The sequence below is a fragment of the Pleurodeles waltl genome, chromosome 12 (assembly GCF_031143425.1).
Source record: "Pleurodeles waltl isolate 20211129_DDA chromosome 12, aPleWal1.hap1.20221129, whole genome shotgun sequence".
In the NCBI taxonomy this organism is placed as follows: Eukaryota; Metazoa; Chordata; class Amphibia; order Caudata; family Salamandridae; genus Pleurodeles; species Pleurodeles waltl.
Genome location: NC_090451.1, coordinates 515,795,225 through 515,820,599, shown reverse-complemented (window position 1 = coordinate 515,820,599; position 25,375 = coordinate 515,795,225). Strand labels below are relative to the sequence as shown.

Here is a 25,375-nt window from a genome sequence, read left to right as displayed (position 1 = left end):
CTTTCTGCCACAGAAATGTGAGGAACATGTGTTTTTTTTTAGCCAAATTTTGAGGTTTGCAAAGGATTCTGGGTAACAGAACCTGGTCCGAGCCCCGCAAGTCACCCCTCCTTGGATTCCCCTAGGTCTCTAGTTCTCAGAAATGCACAGGTTTGGTAGGTTTCCCTAGGTGCCGGCTGAGCTAGAGGCCAAAATCTACAGGTAGGCACTTCGCAAAAAACACCTCTGTTTTCTTCAAAAAATGTGGATGTGTCTACGTTGCGCTTTGGGGCGTTTCCTGTCGCGGGCGCTAGGCCTACCCACACAAGTGAGGTATCATTTTTATCGGGAGACTTGGGGGAACGCTGGGTGGAAGGAAATTTGTGGCTCCTCTCAGATTCCAGAACTTTCTGCCACAGAAATGTGAGGAACATGTGTTTATTTAGCCAGATTTTGAGGTTTGCAAGGGATTCTGGGTAACAGAACCTGGTCCGAGCCCCGCAAGTCACCCCTCCTTGGATTCCCCTAGGTCTCTAGTTTTCAGAAATGCACAGGCTTGGTAGGTTTACCTAGGTGCCGGCTGAGCTAGAGGCCAAAATCTACAGGTAGGCACTTCGCAAAAAACACCTCTGTTTTCTTCCAAAAAGTTGGATTTGTCCACGTTGCGCTTTGGGGTGGTTTCCTGTCGCGGGCGCTAGGCCTACCCACACAAGTGAGGTATCATTTTTATCGGGAGACTTGGGGAAACGCTGGGTGGAAGGAAATTCGTGGCTCCTCTCAGATTCCAGAACTTTCTGCCACAGAAATGTGAGGAACATGTGTTTTTTTTAGCCAAATTTTGAGGTTTGCAAAGGATTCTGGGTAACAGAACCTGGTCCGAGCCCCGCAAGTCACCCCTCCTTGGATTCCCCTAGGTCTCTAGTTTTCAGAAATGCACAGATTTGGTAGGTTTCCCTAGGTGCCGGCTGAGCTAGAGGCCAAAATCTACAGGTAGGCACTTTGCAAAAAACACCTCTGTTTTCTTCCAAAAATTTGGATGTGTCCACGTTGTGCTTTCGGGCGTTTCCTGTCACGGGCGCTAGGCCTACCCACACAAGTGAGGTATCATTTTTATCGGGAGACTTGGGGGAACGCTGGGTGGAAGGAAGTTTGTGGCTCCTCTCAGATTCCCGAACTTTCTGCCACAGAAATGTGAGGAACATGTGTTTTTTTAGCCAAATTTTGAGGTTTGCAAAGGATTCTGGGTAACAGAACCTGGTCCAAGCCCCGCAAGTCACCCCTCCTTGGATTCCCCTAGGTCTCTAGTTTTCAGAAATGCACAGGCTTGGTAGGTTTACCTAGGTGCCGGCTGAGCTAGAGGCCAAAATCTACAGGTAGGCACTTCACAAAAAACACCTCTGTTTTCTTCCAAAAAGTTGGATTTGTCCACGTTGCGCTTTGGGGTGGTTTCCTGTCGCGGGCGCTAGGCCTACCCACACAAGTGAGGTATCATTTTTATCGGGAGACTTGGGGGAACGCTGGGTGGAAGGAAATTTGTGGCTCCTCTCAGATTCCAGAACTTTCTGCCACAGAAATGTGAGGAACATGTGTTTTTTTTAGTCAAATTTTGAGGTTTGCAAAGGATTCTGGGTAACAGAACCTGGTCCGAGCCCCGCAAGTCACCCCTCCTTGGATTCCCCTAGGTCTCTAGTTCTCAGAAATGCACAGGTTTGGTAGGTTTCCCTAGGTGCCGGCTGAGCTAGAGGTCAAAATCTACAGGTAGGCACTTCGCAAAAAACACCTCTGTTTTCTTCAAAAAATTTGGATGTGTCTACGTTGCGCTTTGGGGTGGTTTCCTGTCGCGGGCGCTAGGCCTACCCACACAAGTGAGGTATCATTTTTATCGGGAGACTTGGGGGAACGCTGGGTGGAAGGAAATTTGTGGCTCCTCTCAGATTCCAGAACTTTCTGCCACAGAAATGTGAGGAACATGTGTTTATTTAGCCAGATTTTGAGGTTTGCAAGGGATTCTGGGTAACAGAACCTGGTCCGAGCCCCGCAAGTCACCCCTCCTTGGATTCCCCTAGGTCTCTAGTTTTCAGAAATGCACAGGCTTGGTAGGTTTACCTAGGTGCCGGCTGAGCTAGAGGCCAAAATCTACAGGTAGGCACTTCGCAAAAAACACCTCTGTTTTCTTCCAAAAAGTTGGATTTGTCCACGTTGCGCTTTGGGGTGGTTTCCTGTCGCGGGCGCTAGGCCTACCCACACAAGTGAGGTATCATTTTTATCGGGAGACTTGGGGAAACGCTGGGTGGAAGGAAATTCGTGGCTCCTCTCAGATTCCAGAACTTTCTGCCACAGAAATGTGAGGAACATGTGTTTTTTTTAGCCAAATTTTGAGGTTTGCAAAGGATTCTGGGTAACAGAACCTGGTCCGAGCCCCGCAAGTCACCCCTCCTTGGATTCCCCTAGGTCTCTAGTTTTCAGAAATGCACAGATTTGGTAGGTTTCCCTAGGTGCCGGCTGAGCTAGAGGCCAAAATCTACAGGTAGGCACTTTGCAAAAAACACCTCTGTTTTCTTCCAAAAATTTGGATGTGTCCACGTTGTGCTTTCGGGCGTTTCCTGTCACGGGCGCTAGGCCTACCCACACAAGTGAGGTATCATTTTTATCGGGAGACTTGGGGGAACGCTGGGTGGAAGGAAGTTTGTGGCTCCTCTCAGATTCCCGAACTTTCTGCCACAGAAATGTGAGGAACATGTGTTTTTTTAGCCAAATTTTGAGGTTTGCAAAGGATTCTGGGTAACAGAACCTGGTCCAAGCCCCGCAAGTCACCCCTCCTTGGATTCCCCTAGGTCTCTAGTTTTCAGAAATGCACAGGCTTGGTAGGTTTACCTAGGTGCCGGCTGAGCTAGAGGCCAAAATCTACAGGTAGGCACTTCACAAAAAACACCTCTGTTTTCTTCCAAAAAGTTGGATTTGTCCACGTTGCGCTTTGGGGTGGTTTCCTGTTGCGGGCGCTAGGCCTACCCACACAAGTGAGGTATCATTTTTATCGGGAGACTTGGGGGAACGCTGGGTGGAAGGAAATTTGTGGCTCCTCTCAGATTCCAGAACTTTCTGCCACAGAAATGTGAGGAACATGTGTTTTTTTTAGTCAAATTTTGAGGTTTGCAAAGGATTCTGGGTAACAGAACCTGGTCCGAGCCCCGCAAGTCACCCCTCCTTGGATTCCCCTAGGTCTCTAGTTCTCAGAAATGCACAGGTTTGGTAGGTTTCCCTAGGTGCCGGCTGAGCTAGAGGTCAAAATCTACAGGTAGGCACTTCGCAAAAAACACCTCTGTTTTCTTCAAAAAATTTGGATGTGTCTACGTTGCGCTTTGGGGTGGTTTCCTGTCGCGGGCGCTAGGCCTACCCACACAAGTGAGGTATCATTTTTATCGGGAGACTTGGGGGAACGCTGGGTGGAAGGAAATTTGTGGCTCCTCTCAGATTCCAGAACTTTCTGCCACAGAAATGTGAGGAACATGTGTTTATTTAGCCAGATTTTGAGGTTTGCAAGGGATTCTGGGTAACAGAACCTGGTCCGAGCCCCGCAAGTCACCCCTCCTTGGATTCCCCTAGGTCTCTAGTTTTCAGAAATGCACAGGCTTGGTAAGTTTACCTAGGTGCCGGCTGAGCTAGAGGCCCAAATCTACAGGTAGGCACTTCGCAAAAAACACCTCTGTTTTCTTCCAAAAAGTTGGATTTGTCCACGTTGCGCTTTGGGGTGGTTTCCTGTCGCGGGCGCTAGGCCTACCCACACAAGTGAGGTATCATTTTTATCGGGAGACTTGGGGAAACGCTGGGTGGAAGGAAATTCGTGGCTCCTCTCAGATTCCAGAACTTTCTGCCACAGAAATGTGAGGAACATGTGTTTTTTTTAGCCAAATTTTGAGGTTTGCAAAGGATTCTGGGTAACAGAACCTGGTCCGAGCCCCGCAAGTCACCCCTCCTTGGATTCCCCTAGGTCTCTAGTTTTCAGAAATGCACAGATTTGGTAGGTTTCCCTAGGTGCCGGCTGAGCTAGAGGCCAAAATCTACAGGTAGGCACTTTGCAAAAAACACCTCTGTTTTCTTCCAAAAATTTGGATGTGTCCACGTTGTGCTTTCGGGCGTTTCCTGTCACGGGTGCTAGGCCTACCCACACAAGTGAGGTATCATTTTTATCGGGAGACTTGGGGGAACGCTGGGTGGAAGGAAGTTTGTGGCTCCTCTCAGATTCCCGAACTTTCTGCCACAGAAATGTGAGGAACATGTGTTTTTTTAGCCAAATTTTGAGGTTTGCAAAGGATTCTGGGTAACAGAACCTGGTCCAAGCCCCGCAAGTCACCCCTCCTTGGATTCCCCTAGGTCTCTAGTTTTCAGAAATGCACAGGCTTGGTAGGTTTACCTAGGTGCCGGCTGAGCTAGAGGCCAAAATCTACAGGTAGGCACTTCGCAAAAAACACCTCTGTTTTCTTCCAAAAAGTTGGATTTGTCCACGTTGCGCTTTGGGGTGGTTTCCTGTCGCGGGCGCTAGGCCTACCCACACAAGTGAGGTATCATTTTTATCGGGAGACTTGGGGGAACGCTGGGTGGAAGGAAATTTGTGGCTCCTCTCAGATTCCAGAACTTTCTGCCACAGAAATGTGAGGAACATGTGTTTTTTTTAGTCAAATTTTGAGGTTTTCAAAGGATTCTGGGTAACAGAACCTGGTCCGAGCCCCACAAGTCACCCCTCCTTGGATTCCCCTAGGTCTCTAGTTTTCAGAAATGCACAGGTTTGGTAGGTTTCCCTAGGTGCCGGCTGAGCTAGAGGCCAAAATCTACAGGTAGGCACTTCGCAAAAAACACCTCTGTTTTCTTCCAAAAATTTGGATGTGTCCACGTTGCGCTTTGGGGTGTTTCCTGTCGCGGGCGCTAGGCCTACCCACACAAGTGAGGTATCATTTTTATCGGGAGACTTGGGGGAACATAGATTAGCAAAACAAGTGTTATTGCCCCTTGTCTTTCTCTACATTTTTTCCTTCCAAATATAGGAGAGTGTGTAAAAAAGACATCTATTTGAGAAATGCCCTGTAATTCACATGCTAGTATGGTCACCCCGGAATTCAGAGATGTGCAAATAACCACTGCTCCTCAACACCTTATCTTGTGCCCTTTTTGGAAATACAAAGGTTTTCTTGATAGCAATTTTTTACTCTTTATATTTCAGCAAATGAATTGCTGTATACCCGGTATAGAATGAAAACGCACTGCAGGGTGCAGCTCATTTATTGGCTCTGGGTTCCTCGGGTTCTTGATGAACCTACAAGCCCTATATATCCCCGCAACTAGAGGAGTCCAGCAGACGTAACGGTATATTGCTTTCGATAATCTGACATTGCAGGGAAAAGTTACAGAGTAAAACGTAGAGAAAAATTGATGTTTTTTTCACCTCAATTTCAATATTTTTCTTTTTCAGTTGTTATTTTCTGTAGGAAACCCTTGTAGGATCTACACAAATGACCCCTTGCTGAATTCAGAATTTTGTCTACTTTTCAGAAATGTTTAGGTTTCTGGGATCCAGCATTGGTTTCATGCCCATTTCTGTCACTGACTGGAAGGAGGCTGAAAGCACCAAAAATTGCAAAAATGGGGTATGTCCCAGTAAAATGCCAAAATTGTGTTGAAAAATTGGGTTTTCTGATTCAAGTCTGCCTGTTCCTGAAAGCTGGGAAGCTGCTGAGTTTAGCACCGCAAACCCTTTGTTGATGCCATTTTCAGGGGAAAAACCACAAGCCTTCTTCTGCAGCCACTTTTTCCAATTTTTTTGATAAAAACGAAATTTTCCCTGTATTTTGGCCAATTTCTTGGCCTCCTTCAGGGGAACCCACAAAGTCTGGGTACCTCTAGAATCCCTAGGATGTTGGAAAAAAAGGACACAAATTTGGCTTGGTTAGCTTATGTGGACAAAAAGTTATGAGGGCCTAAGCGCGAACTGCCCCAAATAGGCAAAAAAAGGCCTGGCACAGGAGGGGGAAAAGGCCTGGCAGCGAAGGGGTTAAAGGAAAACGAGATGCATTACAAAAACAAAAAAAGAAACATTTTCATTTCATTTTTTCAGAGCAGCCTGCTCTGAAAAAATGTTTACGGTGACATTCACAACAGTGATTGTTTTGCGACTGCGTTCGCGGTCACAAACTAATCCTACATTGCACTGCGGCTCGCAATTAGGAAGGGAACACCCCTTCCTAATTGCAAGTCGCAAACCTGTTTTGCGTTTCGGTAACCAGGTGCATCGCTGTTTGCGACGTGCAAAAAGTTAGCTACATGTGGCCCTTGATCTTTTGTGGGTGGTTGTACGTGCCTCTCTAAAACCCTGCCCTATCTCTCCCTAAACATCTCCTTATGCCTCCCTAATCCACACCCCTTTAGTCATAAGTATTCCCCATTTTCAAGCCGCTCTCCTCTGTCCCTCCCATGTTTACTATTATAAGATATACATACTTGTGCAGAGATTCTGCCGTCATGGTGGAAATCTTCACAAAAAAAATGATATGAGAGCTGCAGGTGGAGCAGAACCTCTGCACAGAAGTTTGTGAGTAGCATTTTTTAGTGTGTTTGTAGTGTTATAATAGTACTACAAAACATAGTGCAAAATGCAGCTTGTAATTAGGCTCCACAATCTGTAAACAATGCACTGTTTGTAACACATGGTTTGTGTAGGTAGATGATACACAAGAAAGAGTGCTACGTCTACATCTCATTAATGAGTAACATTATAAATCCTTTATTCATTCATCGATGACCATCAAAGTGCAAATTTCATACATTACATTTCAAACAATTACAACAAAATAAGCTAAAAAGCCTATTTTAAAATACAGTGTTCCTTAAGGGATATGGGATTTCATTTATACACTTTCTTAATTATCTCAATCTTAGGATGCCCCTACCCCTATACCTAATCAAAACAACATTTTCCAAATTGCCAGGAATCCACAAAAAGTGCATTGAGTTGTGCAGGGAAAGTCAACAAGTACAATAAATATAATAACATTTCTATTTTAAAATTAATTATTTGATGCTAAACACTTATGACGGCTACACCAAAATGACAGTAAAAATCTGCTGACCGAGAATACAATTGCCTCAGTTGTGTCATTCTTTAAAATTCTTAAGGCTTGCAAATGGTGTGTTATCCAAAAGTGCAGGCACATTGGACGAATCCATCTCCTATGTAACTCACTGTACTCTAATCATGCAAATAGAACATGGGCTTCAGTCTCATTTGCTGAAACGCATGCAGGGCACAGACTCAAGGTGGTACCCTGATGCCACCTACTGATAAGGGGACATAAAGGGAGTGTGTCAATCCTAAATTGGATATACAAACTTTTGGCAAGGGCAGGAGTGATCTTGTCAAGAAATTATTCAAAGCATGGATACAACTTTATCTCTAAAAGCCTGCATGTCATAGGACCATGGGTATCTGACAAGACTCGTTGCTCATTTACGTATTCCCAGTATCTATTTTTTTAGGACCAGAGTATCAGACTTGTGCAAGCAGTCGGGCTCATCCCAAAACCTGTCCAACTTCAATCTGCTAAATCAGTCGCACACTGCTTCATCCAGGGAACGCAGTTATTGTTAACTGGGATAATCAGATCCCTTAAAGAGTCCCTGTAATGTCTCAGTTCATTAGTGGTCCAAAGACGAACCCAGTAGGCCGTTGGCCTTAGAGCTGCCAAGTTTGCTATTCTGCGTAGATTTAAGTCTAAGAAAAGAAGGGTCAAAGGAATTCTTGCCGGTAACTTTAAAAGTTTCTTAATAAATGTATTTTCTGCTGTAGTCCACATTTCTATGTTCCCACAATTATGTACCAAATAGGGCACCTCCTTGTGTCTTAGCTTGATAGACTGCTAGGGCAAGAGAAACAGGTCGTAAGGTGGTAGTATAATGGACCCTTACAATAGTGTTAGAGCTATGCTCAGTTGCTAGTGAGGACTTTGTTAAATGAGGCTGCCATTTTAGATCACTGGTTAATTTGACCCCTAGGTAATCAAAGGATTTAATCCTCTCCAATACTTTGTTACCCACTGTGATTGGCCTAGTCCTTGTTCCCCTTTGCCTGAAGATCATATATTTAGACTTCCCTACATTAATCTCTAGTTCTCTAGAATTACAAAAGTTCATAAATGTATTAATGAGGACCTGGAGCCCCTTTGGTGATTTTGAGATTAGTAGGGAGTCATCGGCAAAGAGTAATATAGGAATTTTTACATTATTCACTGAAGGATAGTCGTTTTCACAATCAAGGAGTTCCTTCACCAGATCATTAATATAGAGTGTGAATAGAGTTGGGGCAACACACCCTTGATGTACACCACGTCCAATGGCGAACTTATCAGTCAGTTCTCCCCTTTTACCCCATCGCACCTGTGGATAATTCTTCGAGTATAACCTAATGATTAATGCAAGCAAATTTGGGGGGACTCCCATGTTCGTCAATACTTGCCACAGCGTAGTGCGTGGGATAGAATCAAAAGCAGCCTTAAGATCTACAAAAGCTATGTAAAGCGGCTACATTGCTAATAGCCAGTACAAACCCACCATCCTAAAAACCTGATCCATGGTGTTGGTTTTTGGGGGAAAACCTGCTTGTAATGGGGGACAACATTTTCTTGTCTTCGACCCACAATAGCAATTTCTCTAGGATTTGTCTGGCAAACATTTTTGGGAGATTGTCGATAAGATTTATTGGTCTATAATTAGAAAGGCAGCTGCCATCACCTTTTTTATAAATTGGGATGATCTTGGCACCCCTCCATTACTCAGGCATATCCCCACCACTAGAGATTTTGTTTGAGAGTAAATTTATATAGCTACTCCAGACTAGTGTCTCGGATTTGTATAAGTCGCCAGGATTTTTTTCTGGACCAGGTTCTTTAGCAGACTTCAGGGCATTAATTGCTCTGACTGTATTAGCCAAGCTAAACACTACTGGGCCCATCTCTCCCCTTCATTCCGGACCACATACAGTCTCCCCTATGGGTACCTCACTCTTGTTACATTCACACTCAGGAGTATCCTCAGGAGCATAGAGAGTAGTAAAATGAGAAACCCAGATATCAGGGTTTATATGGTAATGAAGAGCGTTTATGTCAACAGACCCTTCAGTGGCTACCAGCTTCCAAAAAGTCAGTGTGTCTCACCTTTCCGCCGCTTTTAACATATCACGCCAAATGTGGTCACCCATCTCTTTTTTTGCAATATTGAGAGTTCTACCGTATTCTCACCTAGCTTCCCTTATTCCCTCTCTATCTCCCTCCTTTAAGACCTTTCTCAGGTGGGCTTTTGTGGTTTTACAGTCTGTATTAAACCACCTAGCAGTTTTCCCCTTCCCTTCCTCACACAGTTACCCCTGTAAAACAGTTCCTTCAGTTTGATGAATAGCTGATTATGCACTTTTAAAATAAGGATGTCCGAGGGTTGATATCCCTCGTACCCAGAAAGATGGAATACAAAATGATCATAGATCTTTGGATGCATAGTCTGGTCAAACATCATAGCAGGCCAGGAAAGATAATGACCGTTACTTGCCACAACGGTTCTCAGGCCCTGTCGTCTCAGAAAAGATGTTTGCTTTCCTCACTGTGTCCCCAGATAGCAGTAAAATCAAAGAATTATGGTTGCTGTCCAAACGATTATCAACCATCATATCTCCTAGAAGACCCCCACAATCTCACATTTAATAAGATGTAATCAATAACAGGGCAGTGGCTGAGTAATTTCTGCAATAATTTCCCAATTATAGGGGGAATATTCCACAGTTCATCCTCAGTGTCAGTGACTTCTTTCAAGCGTGGGGAAGGCTCAAAAGTAGTATTAAAATCACCCGCCAATATGATTTTTACATCAGTATTGATTTTTCCTAATAACTCCTCTAATAGGAGTAAAGTTGAGGCCTTATTATTCCCTGATCCCTGTCGTACATAGATATTAATAAAAGCAATGTGTGCGCCATAGGGAAAAGTTATAATGACGCCCAAAATATCAGGTGAATCTACTTGCACAATCTCACAGGGGCTGGGTAAGACATTCTTTAGCAGTGTCAACAAACCACTACTTCCCCTCCCAATTTTGCTGGGTTTGGCCTCTATGCTATAAGAAGTGAAGCCATTAGTAAGTATTTTTTCTGTGGCCCAGGTCTCTTGGAACATACAAATGTCACAATTCTCTATGTAAGATAACCATTCAGCGTCAAGTAATTTGTGTCTGATTCCAGCTAAGTTCCATGAAAACAATGTGAGCTGGCTACTGGAGGTAACATTTGGTCCCCTTGTCAGGTTACTTCCCAAATTAAAGACAGCCTGTTGTAATTGTAGCTTTGTAGACTCTCCTAGTCCGGTGGGGCTAACAGGGGTGCTCTGTGGCGCAACCTCTTGTAATACAAGTGTGTGTTTCATAGTAAGCCCCCCCATATGATCCTCATAAAATACTAGGGCTCCTTTATCGACTGTTAGCTCGCTATTAAAAATGCCTGAGCCTGAGCAGTCACTGGGGCAATCATCGAAATCAAAACCTTCCTGAGACAAGCCCTCAATGTTAGTCCTTATCATCTTGAGACTAGGCAAACAAGGTATGGCTTCTGGGTCAACCCGTGTGCACAGTCAGTCCACTTTATCAAGGGAAGCGGGCTCATGGGGAAGTTAACTGTTCCTGTTGTACACACAATGTGGCATCCCCTTCGTATTTTTCTCCTGGCCCAATCTCCGGAGGGAGCAGTTTCAAGCCAGTTGCTGATGATTTACTTTTCCCGGGGAGACAGGTACATTGCTCGAAGCTTCTGAGATTGTTAACCAGGACACTAGATCTCAACTGCACTGTGATGTAATCATTAGTTGTCTGTTTTGGTGAAGATCTCTTCGCATATATGATGTCAGACCTTATTACATACAAGCAACTACTTGGCTCCTAAGCCGAAATGTGACTTTGTTAATCAGGGGCTCAGTGTTCTCATAAGGGCCCTCTTTTAATTTACAACAATGCCCTAAAAGGGGAAAACCAAAACAATTATTTATACATCAAAGAACAACATAGGTGAAAATAGAAAAACAATGTATTCATATAAATATATATTCATATACATCTGCGTCTAAAAAAACATCTTAATATGTTCATCCTATAAGGACATTCCATCTAATAAACAACACACCGAAGAACAGGCAGTGTTCCTTGGTTTAATGAACATATCAGGGACCTTGCTTTGAGCTCCACTCCTTATCCCTTTGGTCGATTTACCATTTAGCAGTGACTCAACCACCTCAATAAGGTTGACTATGTCTAAAAGAGTACCTACATTAGCTCTCAAGAAAGGACCCCGGGTTTTAAGTCGTGTTAACTACTTTGATTCTTTGGCACTATTTGCTGATGGCTCTACATCCCCTGCCTTGCGCTTTCCCATATTTACTGCCCCAAGCTCCTACAGCTCAGCTCTTACACTGGTTGCTCACTTGTTATATAGCCTTCAGACCTTAGAACTACCTCACAGCCAGAGAACTCTGATTTCTAAGATAGGTAGATGAATTCAGGCTCCCTCCTGGGAGTTCAAAGTCAGCCACCCAAACAAGCCAAAATATGCAGGTCCTCGAGCCAAGGAACTAAGAGAGTGGGCCCAGCCCAGCCTTATACGGCCGCTGACAGGCAGAGATAGTCCCGGTCTTGGCCGGGGCATGTGCCCGGGCGCGTCATGTGCAGCGGGAGTGCAGTGTTCTTTATCAGGTGCCTCTGGGCACAGAAATGGCAGTGGGTGTCTCCCCTTGCTGCTCGTTGTGTTGTAGTCAAAGTAGTGCAGTCCCCCTCAACCCCCCCTGGGGCTGATCAATAGATGTCCCAAGCAGCAGGAGTGCAGCAATCTCTATGAAGCACCTCTGGGCGTGGAAATGACAGTGGACGTCTCCTTGCTGCTTGGTGTTGCTGTTCAAAGTAGTAATTCCCTCCCATCCCCCCGGGCTGATCAACAGATGTCCCATTAATTAGTATGCGGGTAAATTGCATTGGTAATACCACACCTGGAATTTCCAGTACCTTAGAGTACAGTAATTGTGGGATGCAAGATTACTGCATTATTACAAGATTTTCACCTGGAAATATGAATTACCAAAGCAATTGGTGTTTGAGCACAGATTATCACATGTTTTGTCCCTTGTTCCTCTGCTTTTTCCCTGGACAGATTCCACCTGCTTTACCTGTTATGTCTATGAAGTCTGGTTATGACTATAACCTCATAATCCCCATAGCTCCTGTTTCTGGCCAAATTTGGATTTCCTCTAAATGTCTATTAATGACAGATTTTTATGGGACATAGCACCCTTCCTGGAAATAGTGTTCACTTCCAGGGGATCCTCATAAAATTTCATAAGCATTAAAACCCACGTGCGGGCTCCCAGAGCACTTTGCAAAATAAAAAGGTATATGTAAGTTATATATATATATATATATATATATATATATATATATATATATATATATATATATACACATATATATATATATATATATATATATATATATATATATATATATATATATGCAAAAAAGAGCTTTAGCAGATATGATAAAGTGATTAGAAGTATCTATCCTAAACCTCTTTATCGAAATGGACAAATCAAAGGAAATGCAGGCACATTGTAAAACATAGCCCATGCTGCTAGACCATTAATCTGACACTGTACATTTAATGATTCACTCTTGCTCCGGCATCCCATCATGAACCCGGGGTGACATTTTAGGCAGTTTATTTTTCCAGCTTCTGTCAGCAGGATCCTAAAAAACTTAGCTTGGCCTTTTTTTGGCTTTATGTTTAAAAATCCCTTTTGAAAGCTTTCTTAGACATTGCTCGAGGTGCTTTATGACTAGAGAAATCTTCCAGGTTCTTTTGACAGAAAACTTCTTTTTTTTTTACCTGTGAAAAATAACTTCACGCTCGGTGAAGTGCTCTAACTTTGGCAAGAAAAAAAGCCCATCCAGGCCTTCAGAACCTTTCCATAATATGCCATCCGGAAAAAGATTGCGAACACTGTAGGAAGATGTCATGGCGAACCCTGAAAGACAGACTGAAGACCAGACTTCAGGAGAGCTGTCTAGACTCAGCCTCAGGACATCAGGAGGGGCGAGGAGGTCTTTTACCACTTACCTCTGCACACTCTTCCCACACTACAGACTACCCAAGAGGTAGAGCTAAAGATCGCAACAAGTCATGTGAAAAACTTGTTTCCCGGTTGACGTCTGAAGCAATGATGTCAAGGACAGGTAATGTGGCAGCTTGCTTGGCATCAAGAAAAGTTCTTCGCCCACTGACGTTGAAATATAACCGTAAATTGACATCAAGACCAGAGTCAACGTCGAGGCAAGGACCCCCATCAACAGCTAGACCTTCATCGACGTTGAGACAGCCACTATCGACAACAAAACCACCGCCATCAATGTCGACACATAAAGAACGGCCTCATTCAGCATCATAGCCTCTGTCCTCTGCTCCGCAATCACGCAGATGCATGGTAGATTGGCTTCACTGCCTAAAAAGAAAAAAAGTACCGCATTCCTGAGATTCTGAGTATCCTAGAACATATTTACCAACAAGGGAGGTTATACCGTTAGTAAGTCTGTCTGTTACTCCTTCCCCAAGGGGACATGAATCTTTTAGGTTTTCGCAAACCACACCTAGGCTAGCAGCTCCTCAAGTCCAGCATATACCTGTATGCAAAGACATTATGTTGTCAAGGGGACATAGTAAATCTAGGTTTCCAAGAAGATCTAGAACACCTAGACCAGTGGTTCCCAACCTTTTGACTTCTGTGGACCCCCACTTTATCATTATTGGAACCCGGCGACCCCCACTGAATCATTATTGGAATCTGGGGACCCATCCACTGAGTCATTACTGGAAGCTGGGGAGCTAATCTGTTAATAGTATTTAATTTGTTTATAAGCAGTCGTGGACCCCCTGAGGAGGCTTTGTTGACCCCCAGGGGTCCCTGGACCACAGGTTGGGAGCCACTGACCTAGACGTTCTATTTCCCCGAGAAGACCCAGACCTCGTTCAAGGTGTCACAGACATCATAATAGAAGACTGTCTTTGCACAGAGCATACAGGCAAAGATACTAATCACAATCCACAAACTCTACATGCTCTTTGATTAGAGATTATTCTCCCATGCTATCAGACTCCCTTCCTGCCAGAGTGTCACCAATAGATGATATCAGTACTTTACAATACAATACTTTTACCTTTCAATTTTAGTCATAGATGCTTCAAAATGGAAAATACCTATATACACACCCACTTCTACTTCTGTGATTTTTGAAACCATACATCATAGAGCTTCTTCAAGGCCTTTACTGCCATTGGTCCCAGGTATTGTAGATCCAGCCATGCAATTATTCTTAACTCCAGCTACGGCAAAGTTGGCACCTCCAAGAGTGCTAAAGAAATATAAGGCCCAGGATCCAGAGTTTTTCCTCTTAGGATCAGATCCTCTTCCAGATTTCGTAATTATTTTGGCTGCACAAAGGTCACATACATTGACTCCTTCTACTGTGCCTCTGGAAAAGGAGAGCAAACACATGAACTCAGCAGGTAACAAGTTATGTGGTACAGTTGCCACTTATGAAAATAGTGAATGCAACTACTTTGCTGGATCATTACAACAGACCATTTTGGGGCTCACTCCAGAGATTTGCTACAAGCTGCCAAAAGAGAACAAGCAACATTTTCAAGAACTCTTACAAGAGAGCATGATGGTGTCAAATCAGGTGATATGCGCAGCAGCTGGTGCTTTGGAGCTATCAGGACATGCCTGCTGTCATGGAATATGTCTCAGGCATAGTGTCTAGTTGAGATTAGCCTGATTAAAACCTTCGGTATACATGCTGATGATGAAATGGCCCAAATTAAATCAGAATTGGAGACTCTGAAGACTGTAGGTTTGGAGAAGAAAGGGTATAAAAGGTGCTACAAATCTTATGGAAGGCGACACTTCCCGCAGAGGGTTCAAACCCCTCAGTGGCAGCCCCATCAACAACAGCAGCAACATCAACAGCGAAGGCAGCCTTATCATCAAAGGCGGTTTTATAGAGGCACAGGAGGCAATCAAACATCGGCCACTACAGGAAAGCCTCAGCAAAAACAATTTGGCATTTCTTTCCTCTTGTCCGTTACTCACTACGGTGTGGGGAAGCATTTCAAGCAATATCCAAGAGTAGCACAACATAACAAAAGACAAGTGGGAAAACATTCGAGACAGTTGATGCTGGAAGCTCAAGCTGTTTGGAAATGGCTTCTAGCAAAGAATCTATCAATGATGGCAATACATCTACCAGGAGTGCACACCGAGCAGACAGATGCACTAAGTTGTATAAAATAAGAAAATTACAATTGGATCCTAACAAATGAAACTCTGCAAGAGGTGTTCAACAAATGGGGCTTTCCTAAAACTAGGCCTTTTTGCCTGCACACACAACAAAAAATGCCCAAACTTCTCTTCAAGATATTACCAGCCAGGATCCATGGGGAATGCCATTTTGATCAACTGGTGTGTTTTTCCTCCCATCCCACTTATTCCAGCAGTGTTGATCAAACTACAACATTCCAAGACAAGAATGATCCTAATAGCTCTGGAATGGCCTCAGCAATAGCAGTTCACAGATCTTCTTCACCTATGTAAGAGACCACACAGGAAATTGCAGTGTAGACCAGATCGTCTTTACAAATTCGGGGGGCAGATCCTACACCCCAACCTACAATCGTTGAACTTAGTGGCTTGGTTCCTGAGTTCTTACAATATGTGCATTTCAGTCATCCACAAGGTTGTATGAACATTTTACAGAAGGCAAAAAGACCATCCACTAGAATATCATATTCTCTCAAGTGGAAGAGATTTTACATATGGTGCATTCAGAATAACCATAACTCTATTTCATGTCAAGAGGAGGCAGTTATCCCATACCTTCTTCACTTGGAAAAGTCTGGGCTTTATTTTTCTTCCATAAAAGTTCCTCTTGGAGCGGTGACTACATATAGGAAATATCCCTCACAAGCCTCTTTCTTCAAAATACTAATAATAAAATATTTCTTACTAGGGATTTAAAAATGTATTCCTCCGATTAGCTCTTCTTCCTCTCTTAGGGAGCTAAATATAGTCATTTCAAAATGAATGGGTCCTCCACTTTAACCCATTCACAAGGCAAATTTACACAATCTATCATGGAAAACAGCTTTTCTAAGCTATTACCTTTGTTCGCAAAGTCAGCAAAATTCAAGCTTTATGCACAACATAGTCTTACAGTGTGTTTCACAAAAATGAGGTTGTAATGAGAACTCACCTCTCTTTTCGTCTAGAATTAGTATCAGATTTCTGTGTCAATTAGACAGTTTCCTTACCAGAATTCTTCCCAACCCCCTCTAATTCCTAAGGAACCCTTCATTCATTGGATATGAAAATGGTATTAAAATTCTGTTTGGCTAAAACAAAAGAAGTCAGACAATGTGATCACATTTTTAAGAACTATGATCCTCTTGGAACTGTTTTTTCTCCTTTTAAACAACCCATTTCTAGATGGATAGTTTCTTGCATAATTCTTTGCTACCAATCGATTAATAAATGTGTGGCTAGTAGATCTAAAGCTCATTTGACTAGAGGAAAAGTACTGATTATGGCTATTTTGAGAAATATACCTTTTTCAGAAATCTGTAAAGCTGCTACATGGAGATAAATACATACTTTTGCAAGGTATTATTGTCTGGATTCAGATTCAAGGGCTGAAGCATAAGTAGGCCAAACCTCTTCAGGAAATCTGTTTGTGTAATAAATGGAAATTTCAGGTATTTTATCTTTTGGTCCCCAAAGCTTTGGCTGGTGGAATAAGCATGCTAATCTGTTTAGTCCCTATGACTATTGATGAGGGTCTCCTAGGAGAGGTGGCAAAGTTTCTTACCTGTAATCCTGCATCTCTTACAGGGGAACCCAAATCAAAGTCCTAACCAGACCTCTCACCTCCTTGGGCCAATGATTAAATACATAGATTTCTATTTTGCGCTTAATCCGTTTGCTCCATAAAAAATAACTGACTTAACTGTCACCCTTGGTGCATGATGGGACACGGGAGCAAGGGTGAACCCTGAAAGGTATATTGTCAGTTTAATGCTTTAGCTGCATAGTCTAAGGGCTTGCATTACCATTTTAAAAATTGAGGTTTTAGAGAGATATTTCTAGTTACTTTATCATATCTGTATTTCCACAATTGTGAAATATTTTTTAAAATAAAACACATATGAAATGTGGCCATTGTTTGCTAAGCCTACCTTTTTCTGTATGTATATGAAAGGGAACCAGGATTACAGGTAAAATACTTTCCCTTCTTTACACCTTACCATTGGAATGTTTGAAAAAGTTAATGTTCCTTTTAACCAGACATAAAAAGACATCCTGGTCTACTGGCAAAATCAGGAAAGTGGTCCAGGAACCAGAGCATCTGAAAGTCTGGTAGTGATGGACAGAGTCAGTTGCTTGTCAAGCAACACCTTACATACAACTATGCAGATGACACACAAATACTACTTAAATTAGAATGCCCAAAAACATTGAAAACTCACAAATCTTCAGTTGCCTCAGAGCCGTTGATCAGTGGATGACCTGGAGCCATCTCAAATTAAATACCTCCAAAACAGAAATACTCATATGTGGTGACTGGAAAAATTATGACCCTCTGTGCGTCTGGCATGATGATCTCGGACCACCTCCTCAATTATCCAAGGAAGTTAAAAACCTAGGAATCACCATGGATTCCAAGTTAACTATGAATGCCCAAGTGGACAAATTAGCACGAACAAGCTTCATCACCTTGAAAACTTTACGACGCATCTTCCCCCACCTCGGATTTCCACACAAGGTGCAAGCCACTATCTCGCTTGTACTATCCAAACTGGATTATGCCAATGGCTCATCTACCATCTACCATGGATCATCTCTATCTATTATGAAAAAACTACAACGTATACAGAATTCCGCAGCCAGGCTGCTATTACATGTAAAGCCCCAAGCCCACATCTCTCCTGCCTTGAGAGCACTTCACTGGTTACCCGTTGCCAGAAGATGCACTTTCAAGCTGCTTTGTATCACCCACAAAGCTATACATGGTACAGGACCGTTTTTTATCAGAAACAAAATAACCAAATACATCCAACAAAGAAACCTCCGCTCAAGATTGGCACCCCGCCTTAGAACACCACCATACAAGAAAAAGACGATAGGTGGTACATCCTTCTCCGTTCAAGCAGCCAAACTATGGAATTCATTACCCCCAACTATAAGAGCCACAGATAACTTTCTTTTCTTCAGACAACTACTCAAGAGTTGGCTCTTTCCTTCATAACCACCATATTTCAAACAACTATGGACTGAATATGCCTATGTTGATAAATATTTTTTTCAGATTATGTGTATATTTCTAGTTATGTATAGTTCTTTAGAAAATAGGTATCGCTACTATGTCATAACAATAAAATACACACACACTCTTTAAACCTGTTTGACTAAGTATATTTTACCCATGGTTCTAATTATGTATTGTATGTGCATATGTGTGTGTATTCACGTGTGTTTGTGTGTATGTATATATATATATGTTTGTATGTATGTGTATATGTTGTTTCTGTGCTTGGCATGTTTGTAGGTCATTGCATGGCTCCTGGGTGGGTTGTTGTACTAGATATCTATGATTTCCTGCTCTCATCTTATCACACTTATCTACCCATCATCATATGTCATGTCTCTATCAAACTATCCTCCTTTCTCACTCTGACTCATCCCAAATCCTTTCTGCTACTTTCATCTCCTAAATAACTCTGCCTAAGCTCTCCCCTCCGCTTCCACATCTAACTCACCAAACCTAACTCTACTACTGTGACCTCCCACTACTACTAAATTCTCCCACATTTATCTCACCCTGCTACTATGCTCTTCCTAACCCTTCCACATACTCTTCCATCCTTCATCCCCCTTTACTCATCCCAAGCCTTTGGGTTGAGTAAATTAAGGATATACTCCCAATTAACACTTCTGGATTTCTTTCCTCCTCCACCCCTCCATTACTCCAGTCAATCTAACTAACAAACTCTCATATCCGCGGCTCAAATTAACTCATAATAATACTAAAACTGTACTCATTATTTCCCGATACTAATCCATCAGTAATTCTTGTTGGGTTCCAGAGTAGTGTGCTACTCACCGAAAAGGGCTTCGACGCCTCGTCAGGGGTAGTAAGCGCTATATAAATATGATTACAATACAATACAATTTGATCGAGTCAGACAGAGTACTGCTGGCTTATCAGAGGTAATGCCATTCTGGATAAATTCCTTTAGCCCTGCTACATAACCTGAGGTTTTCTTACATGACTACTATGCCCCCTGTCCACTACCTCTATCCCTTTCTAGAAGAAAGTCCCAGGAGGAACCCAATATATAAGGCACAAAATATAGTTTTAAATGTTGACTTCTTGGCACTGTGTTGACTTTCATTAATATCTGCAGGGCGGTAAGTCACCTTGGCTTCTTTTTAATGTCTTTCAGGAGGCTTGCATGGATCATGGAGGAGGAAGAGGAAGAAGAGTCCGAGTAAGTGTCATGGGCATTAGGATTACTGAGGAGAATATGAGATGACAACATGCATAAAAATACATATAGTTGTCTAACCAGCCACATGTGTGTATCTTTGATTACTGTAACTCTCATACAGCAGTGTGATTCAGGCCCTTATTGTGTGGAGTGTGGTAATCCTGATTCAGGTGTAAACCGTAATTACCAGGCATAAACAGATATTTTAGTTCTTTTGTTAATAAATCTTAAAAGAATAATTTAACATTTTTAATTCAAAATTAAGTGTCTACCTTTAAATATATTAAATTAACTTACTTTAACATTTATATTAAAAACTTTTCTGCCTTTTATTTTTTAACTTTACTAAACTTTTAGACTTTTCCCTATACTTTACCATGGGAAGATCTCTTCTCCAGTGGTGAAGGTCTCAGCGTACATGGGAAATATTAAAAGCAGTAACTTTACATACGTAAATTGGGCTTCACCCCCTGGTTTCATGGGGGAGAGACACTTAAGCCTACATTTTGCAGTCAATTTACATTTGAAATGATGAATAGCCAAAACTAGTACATTTACCACGAAGTGTAAGAGTAACTATACATGTGTAGATTTGCTTATATGTAAGTTTACCTTTATGAATAGACCCACTTATTTGCTCAATTTACAAGCACAGAGGTTCCAGCAGAGACAATTGGATGTAGACTGTTATGTAAATAATACAATGATGAAAGTGAATGAGAAGGTGAATCTGAACACTGAGACGAAATCAAACATAATTAAAATGAAAGCAGTAGAGAAATTGCCACATTCCTGTGAAGATCAAGCTAACAAACATACTAGATTAGCATCATCTGAGGGATTAAGGATTGTTCCTCAGGCTGTGATACTTGTAACTAGGAATAAAAAGGCAAATGGAATGGAATAAAGGAAGCCGTGTGTATGGAACAAAATTTGATACGCAGAGCAACCTCTGTGAACAAGACAAAAAGAGCAACAAAAGAAAACATGACTGCTCAACATTTTATCGTCTTTGATAGTATTAGTCATTTCCAGGAGCTCATATAATTTATGGAGACACAATAATCACACAAGTCATACATTGGTTCAGAAAGATTCTGATTAGGCAATTGAAAAAAGGTATCAACAAAAAGCAAGAGTCTGGTACCGTTAAATGGCACATGTGCCCTCAGCCTGTGTGAACAGTTTGGTGACAAGGAACACACACAAATACACTCTTAGAGGCTGGTTGGATCAGAGGCTCCTCAAAAAAGTGGTGAGTAGGCACACTTTCTCCATTCCAAGTATAGAAAAAGTAAAGCACCATGTGACAAAAAAATTGCTTTTTGATTTTAGATGTACAACATGTATTATTGCAAGTGGGGTTAGATGTTGAGTTCTGTTTCTGTGCATCTTCAATACCCAGTAGGGACAAGTTAAATGTATGGAGACTATAATTCAGTGTTTTATGGAGACTATAATTAATTATAAAGTAATTTTTTGAAGCATGTCAGCAAAATAATGCTAAGGCCTTTGACATCATTGGAGATGTTCTGGACATAGCCAAGTATGCAGCTTTTCATAATAGCATGGTAATACTGGAGGATAACTTAGCACTGACAGTTACCAATACGGTGTGGTAGAAGATAACAGCCTGGTACTGGGGAATAGAACTCAGACGCAGACTTACATCACCTTGTGCATGTTTTTGTGTATTATCAGGCCATTTTCCAGCAATAAGTTGCACCTTTTTTGATAACTCAAACTTGGTCTCAGTTTCACTGCACCTAGCATTTTTGAGTTCAGTGAACCAAGGGACTCTGAAGCGGTCAGATTGGTATCTTCTGTGTTAATACCACTCCGTTTGACTTGTGATCTGTCCATGTATGATCACAGAGGTATTAAAAAAAGAAAATTGTGGGTCAGTGGCAAATTTAACAAAGGAAATATCCACTATCTCTTTAATCGAGGGATAACATGGGTCATGTCATAACTTCAAAAAATAGCTCATTCACCGAGGAAAGATGTGCAGTGAACATTATGAAGCTTCCAAAATAGATACAAGGGTTATTATGTCTCGTAGGAATGACTACATAATTGGCCTAATGCATTGTAAATTGGGCATCTTCCAATTTTACATTACAAGCTTTGCTTAAAAGCATGAGGTAGCAGATTGGCCCAAGGCATGAGAAGCCTCTAAATGGATGAAGATAAAGCATTACTAAAAGTATCAGTCCTTATGGGCCAGGTCTAAAGATTGAAAGGCAGCCCCCAGTCCATCAGGGTGGCAGAGGACATTATGTCTACCACCCTGAATAGCCATATCCAGAGATCACTGCTTTGTCTAGCAGTGACAACTGAGAGTTCTCAGGAGTCACCTCCATTCAGGGCTGGACTGAGAATCAGAAGGTTGTCCTTTGTGTCCTATGCCTATGACACCCAATTGTTTTTTTCTTTCATTACTGGTACCAGCTTAGAATATGCCACTCTTTCTTCATGTCTGTCCAATGTTGCCAGATGGATGGCAAACAGCAAACTCAAGTTAAATGATGAGAAAACAGAGGTTAAGTGGGTAGGGAACTCTTCTCGTCTTAAGTCCCCTGCCTCAGTCTCAGCTGGGCTAAATGATCTTCCCTCACCTAAAGATAACATAAAAAGTTTAGGTTTTTGGCTGGATTCCCACCTCACAATGGATAGTACCAGCCCCACATTGCATAGAGACAGAGTGAAGCGAGAGAGCCATACCACAACATGGCAGGTTTGAGGGGCTAGACACTCAAGTTTTTTGAAAAATTTGAGAAAATGGAGCATTTGGCAACACGTTATTCCTCATATAATACCATTTTCACATCTTATTTTCCCCTTCTCTACTTCCTTCTTCTGCCCGCTCATTTTCTCTCAATCTCCCACCTTCTATTCTCTGACTATAATGTCTCCAGTATTACCCTCTGGCCCCCTCTTTCTTTCTTTCTTTCTTTCTTTCTTTCTTTCTTTCTTTCTTTCTTTCTTTCTTTCTTTTCTTGAGGGGCTAGACACTCAAGTTTTTTGAAAAATTGGAGAAAATGGAGCATTTGGCAACACGTTATTCCTCATACAATACCATTTTCACATCTTATTTTCCCCTTCTCTACTTCCTTCTTCTGCCCGCTCATTCTTTCTCTCAATCTACCACCTTCTATTCTCCGACTATAATGTCTCCATTATTACCCTCTGGCCCCCTCTTTCTTTTTTTCTTTCTCTCTTTTCTTTCTTTCTTTCTTTCTTTCTTTCTTTCTTTCTTTCTTTCTTTCTTTCTTTCTTTCTTTCTATCTTTCTTTCTTCCTCTTTCTTCCTCTTTCTTTTTCCTTCTTTCTTTCTTTCTTATTCTATTTCTCTTATTGTTGCATCAGTCTCCCTTTTCTCTGCCTTTCTATTTTTCCTTGCGACCCTCACTGCCTTCCCCTATTTTCTGTACCAAGTAATCCTCTCTCCACCTTTCCTATTTTCATTCTTGCTCTGTCTCCTTTTTCTCCCTCTTTCTTTTTCTTGTTACCTTCTCTCTGCTTTCTCCATTCTGCTCCTCCATAGTACTCCTTTCTCACACTACCTCCTGTCTGCATCTACCCTTTTCCATTCTCTCCTTTGTTCTTCCCCTCCTTTACTCAGCTCACTGGTGACTCGGGATGATTGCGTATGTGAGAGGAATGGCAGGTAAACAGCGTGCTTTCTTTTGCAATGTATGTCAATGTACAGGAAGTTAGGGGCTAACTAACACAGGTACCGAGTGTTCTTAGATGCATACTTTGCTTATTTAGAGAGCAGAGTTCTCCTGCACAATGTAGTCAATGCAAGGCTTCACATTTTCAACTGGTATTTTGTTAAAATGAAAACACGTGTAGGGCAGTCTCTTTACCTGCACTTTACAACTGATAGATTTTCCTCTGTGTACAGTTCTGGAGAATGAGTCACTCCTGGCCTTGCTTCACCTGCAGGTGAGAATTGGCTTTGAAATGAAGCTAGGCTGCAGTGGCAGACACCAAGCCTCACCCTCAGTGCTTCTCACTGGCTGGACAATGTGCTAATAGGCTGCAAGAGGTGCCTTGTGCAGTGTATCTGTGGCATCTGATCGACTGCGCTGAGGCTTGTATTTTCATTGCACTGAATGGGATTAACCGTGCCCGTTCTACGTATTCCATGAGGGTGGCCCAAGCAGGTGCACTTCGCCCAAGCCCTCCAGCCCAGTGGGGAAACGCCTAGTGTAGCCAGTCCAGCTGTGCCTCCAAGGTTGCTCCTTTGAAGGTTTTTTGAAGGTGACCATATTTCAGATGACAGCTCACCAAACTTTTTTGTTTTTCAAAATGAACTCTCAAAGCAGGGGTTAGTTTTTGAAAAACAAACAGTTAATGACCATGATACCAGGTTGTGGGGCTCATTAGTAATTTTTGTTTTTGTTCATGACCACCGGGGTTTCTCTGATGATCCTGAACAGAAAAAAGAATATTAGATCATCCACTCTAAAAATGGCAGGCAATCTAATGTTTGTACACCAACAGCTCCTACTCCATCAGGCCTTTGGTGTTGGTTTCGGATGGCTTAGCCAGGCAGCCCACTACTGTTGTAAATCTGACAGTCCACCTCACTGTTAATTGAGGGGACAGACCAATCGTTTGACCAACAGATTACTCTGCCATGTTTGTTCTGGAGTACCTTGTCCACAAAACTTGAAATCCGGCCCTTAGTTTCTGTGATCCCACAAAACCAGTAATTGTTGGTTTGTTTCAGCTAGCTCACAGTGCCCCATCCAAACCCCTAAAATGACCAGGGTATATAGATGTTATATGTAATCTCAAACATGACACTCAGAGTCCAAAGGAATTCATGGAAATAGATCTATACTTTCATTTGGTGACTCTTGCGTTCCCAAGGTAACACAAGAACGAGATGAAAATGCATTTTCAAAACATTTATTGTAATGATCGTATTCTTTCATAAAAAACATAAGCTGTTATTATTGCAAAGATGAAACATATTACTGTAATCAGCATTATTAGAATGGTAAACAATATAAACAATGCAACCAGGGCAATTGTTACTAATGTTACCTAACTCCTATCTGTATATTATACTATACTAAAGAGAGCATAGCGGAAGTACCCTTCTGCCAGATCAGTTTGGATAGTCTAACCTCCAAACCTTGTACCTTGGTCTTTGAAGAATTTGAATTAGAGATTTATAGAGCGCATGGCTACCCAAAGGCCCCCCAGCGCTGATGCAAGACCATTAAACAGACAAAAGTGGCAAACTATAAGGCGAAGAGAGAAGTCTTAAGCTTTTTACGAAACTGAAGTTCCGAGTTCTCTAGTCGAAGCTCCAGTGGTAGAGAATTCCACAGGTGACCTGCTTTGAAGACAAAAAACCTGCCTCCCCATCTTACTTTATTGGCCCGCTATATATTAATCAAGGAAGCGGATGAGGATCTAAGTGATCTCTGGGGGATGTAAGAGCTAAAAAGGGAAGAAATGTAAAAAAATTCCTACAGGTCCTCAATAAATGAAAACAGGTAGCAGCCAATTTCTTTGAGTGGCATTCCATTGTGAGATGGGAATCCAGCCAAAAACCTAAACTTTTTATGTTATCTTTAGGTGAGGGAAGATCATTTAGCCCAGCTGAGACTGAGGCAGGGGACTTAAGACGAGAAGAGTTCCCTACCAACTTAACCTCTGTTTTCTCATCATTTAACTTGAGTTTGCTGTTCGCCATCCATCTGGCAACATTGGA

At 42.2% G+C, this 25,375-nt stretch overlaps 1 protein-coding gene across 1 annotated transcript in view; it reads left to right on the top strand.

The window, feature by feature from the left end:
- Window positions 1–25,375, top strand: part of CNGB1 (cyclic nucleotide gated channel subunit beta 1) — a 1,925,718-nt gene that overhangs the window by 950,168 nt on the left and 950,175 nt on the right. Inside the window, exon 21 of the mRNA XM_069217388.1 lies at window positions 19,595–19,639. Within this exon, the coding sequence (XP_069073489.1) occupies window positions 19,595–19,639 (45 nt within the window). The remainder of the gene's footprint in view (window positions 1–19,594; window positions 19,640–25,375) is intronic.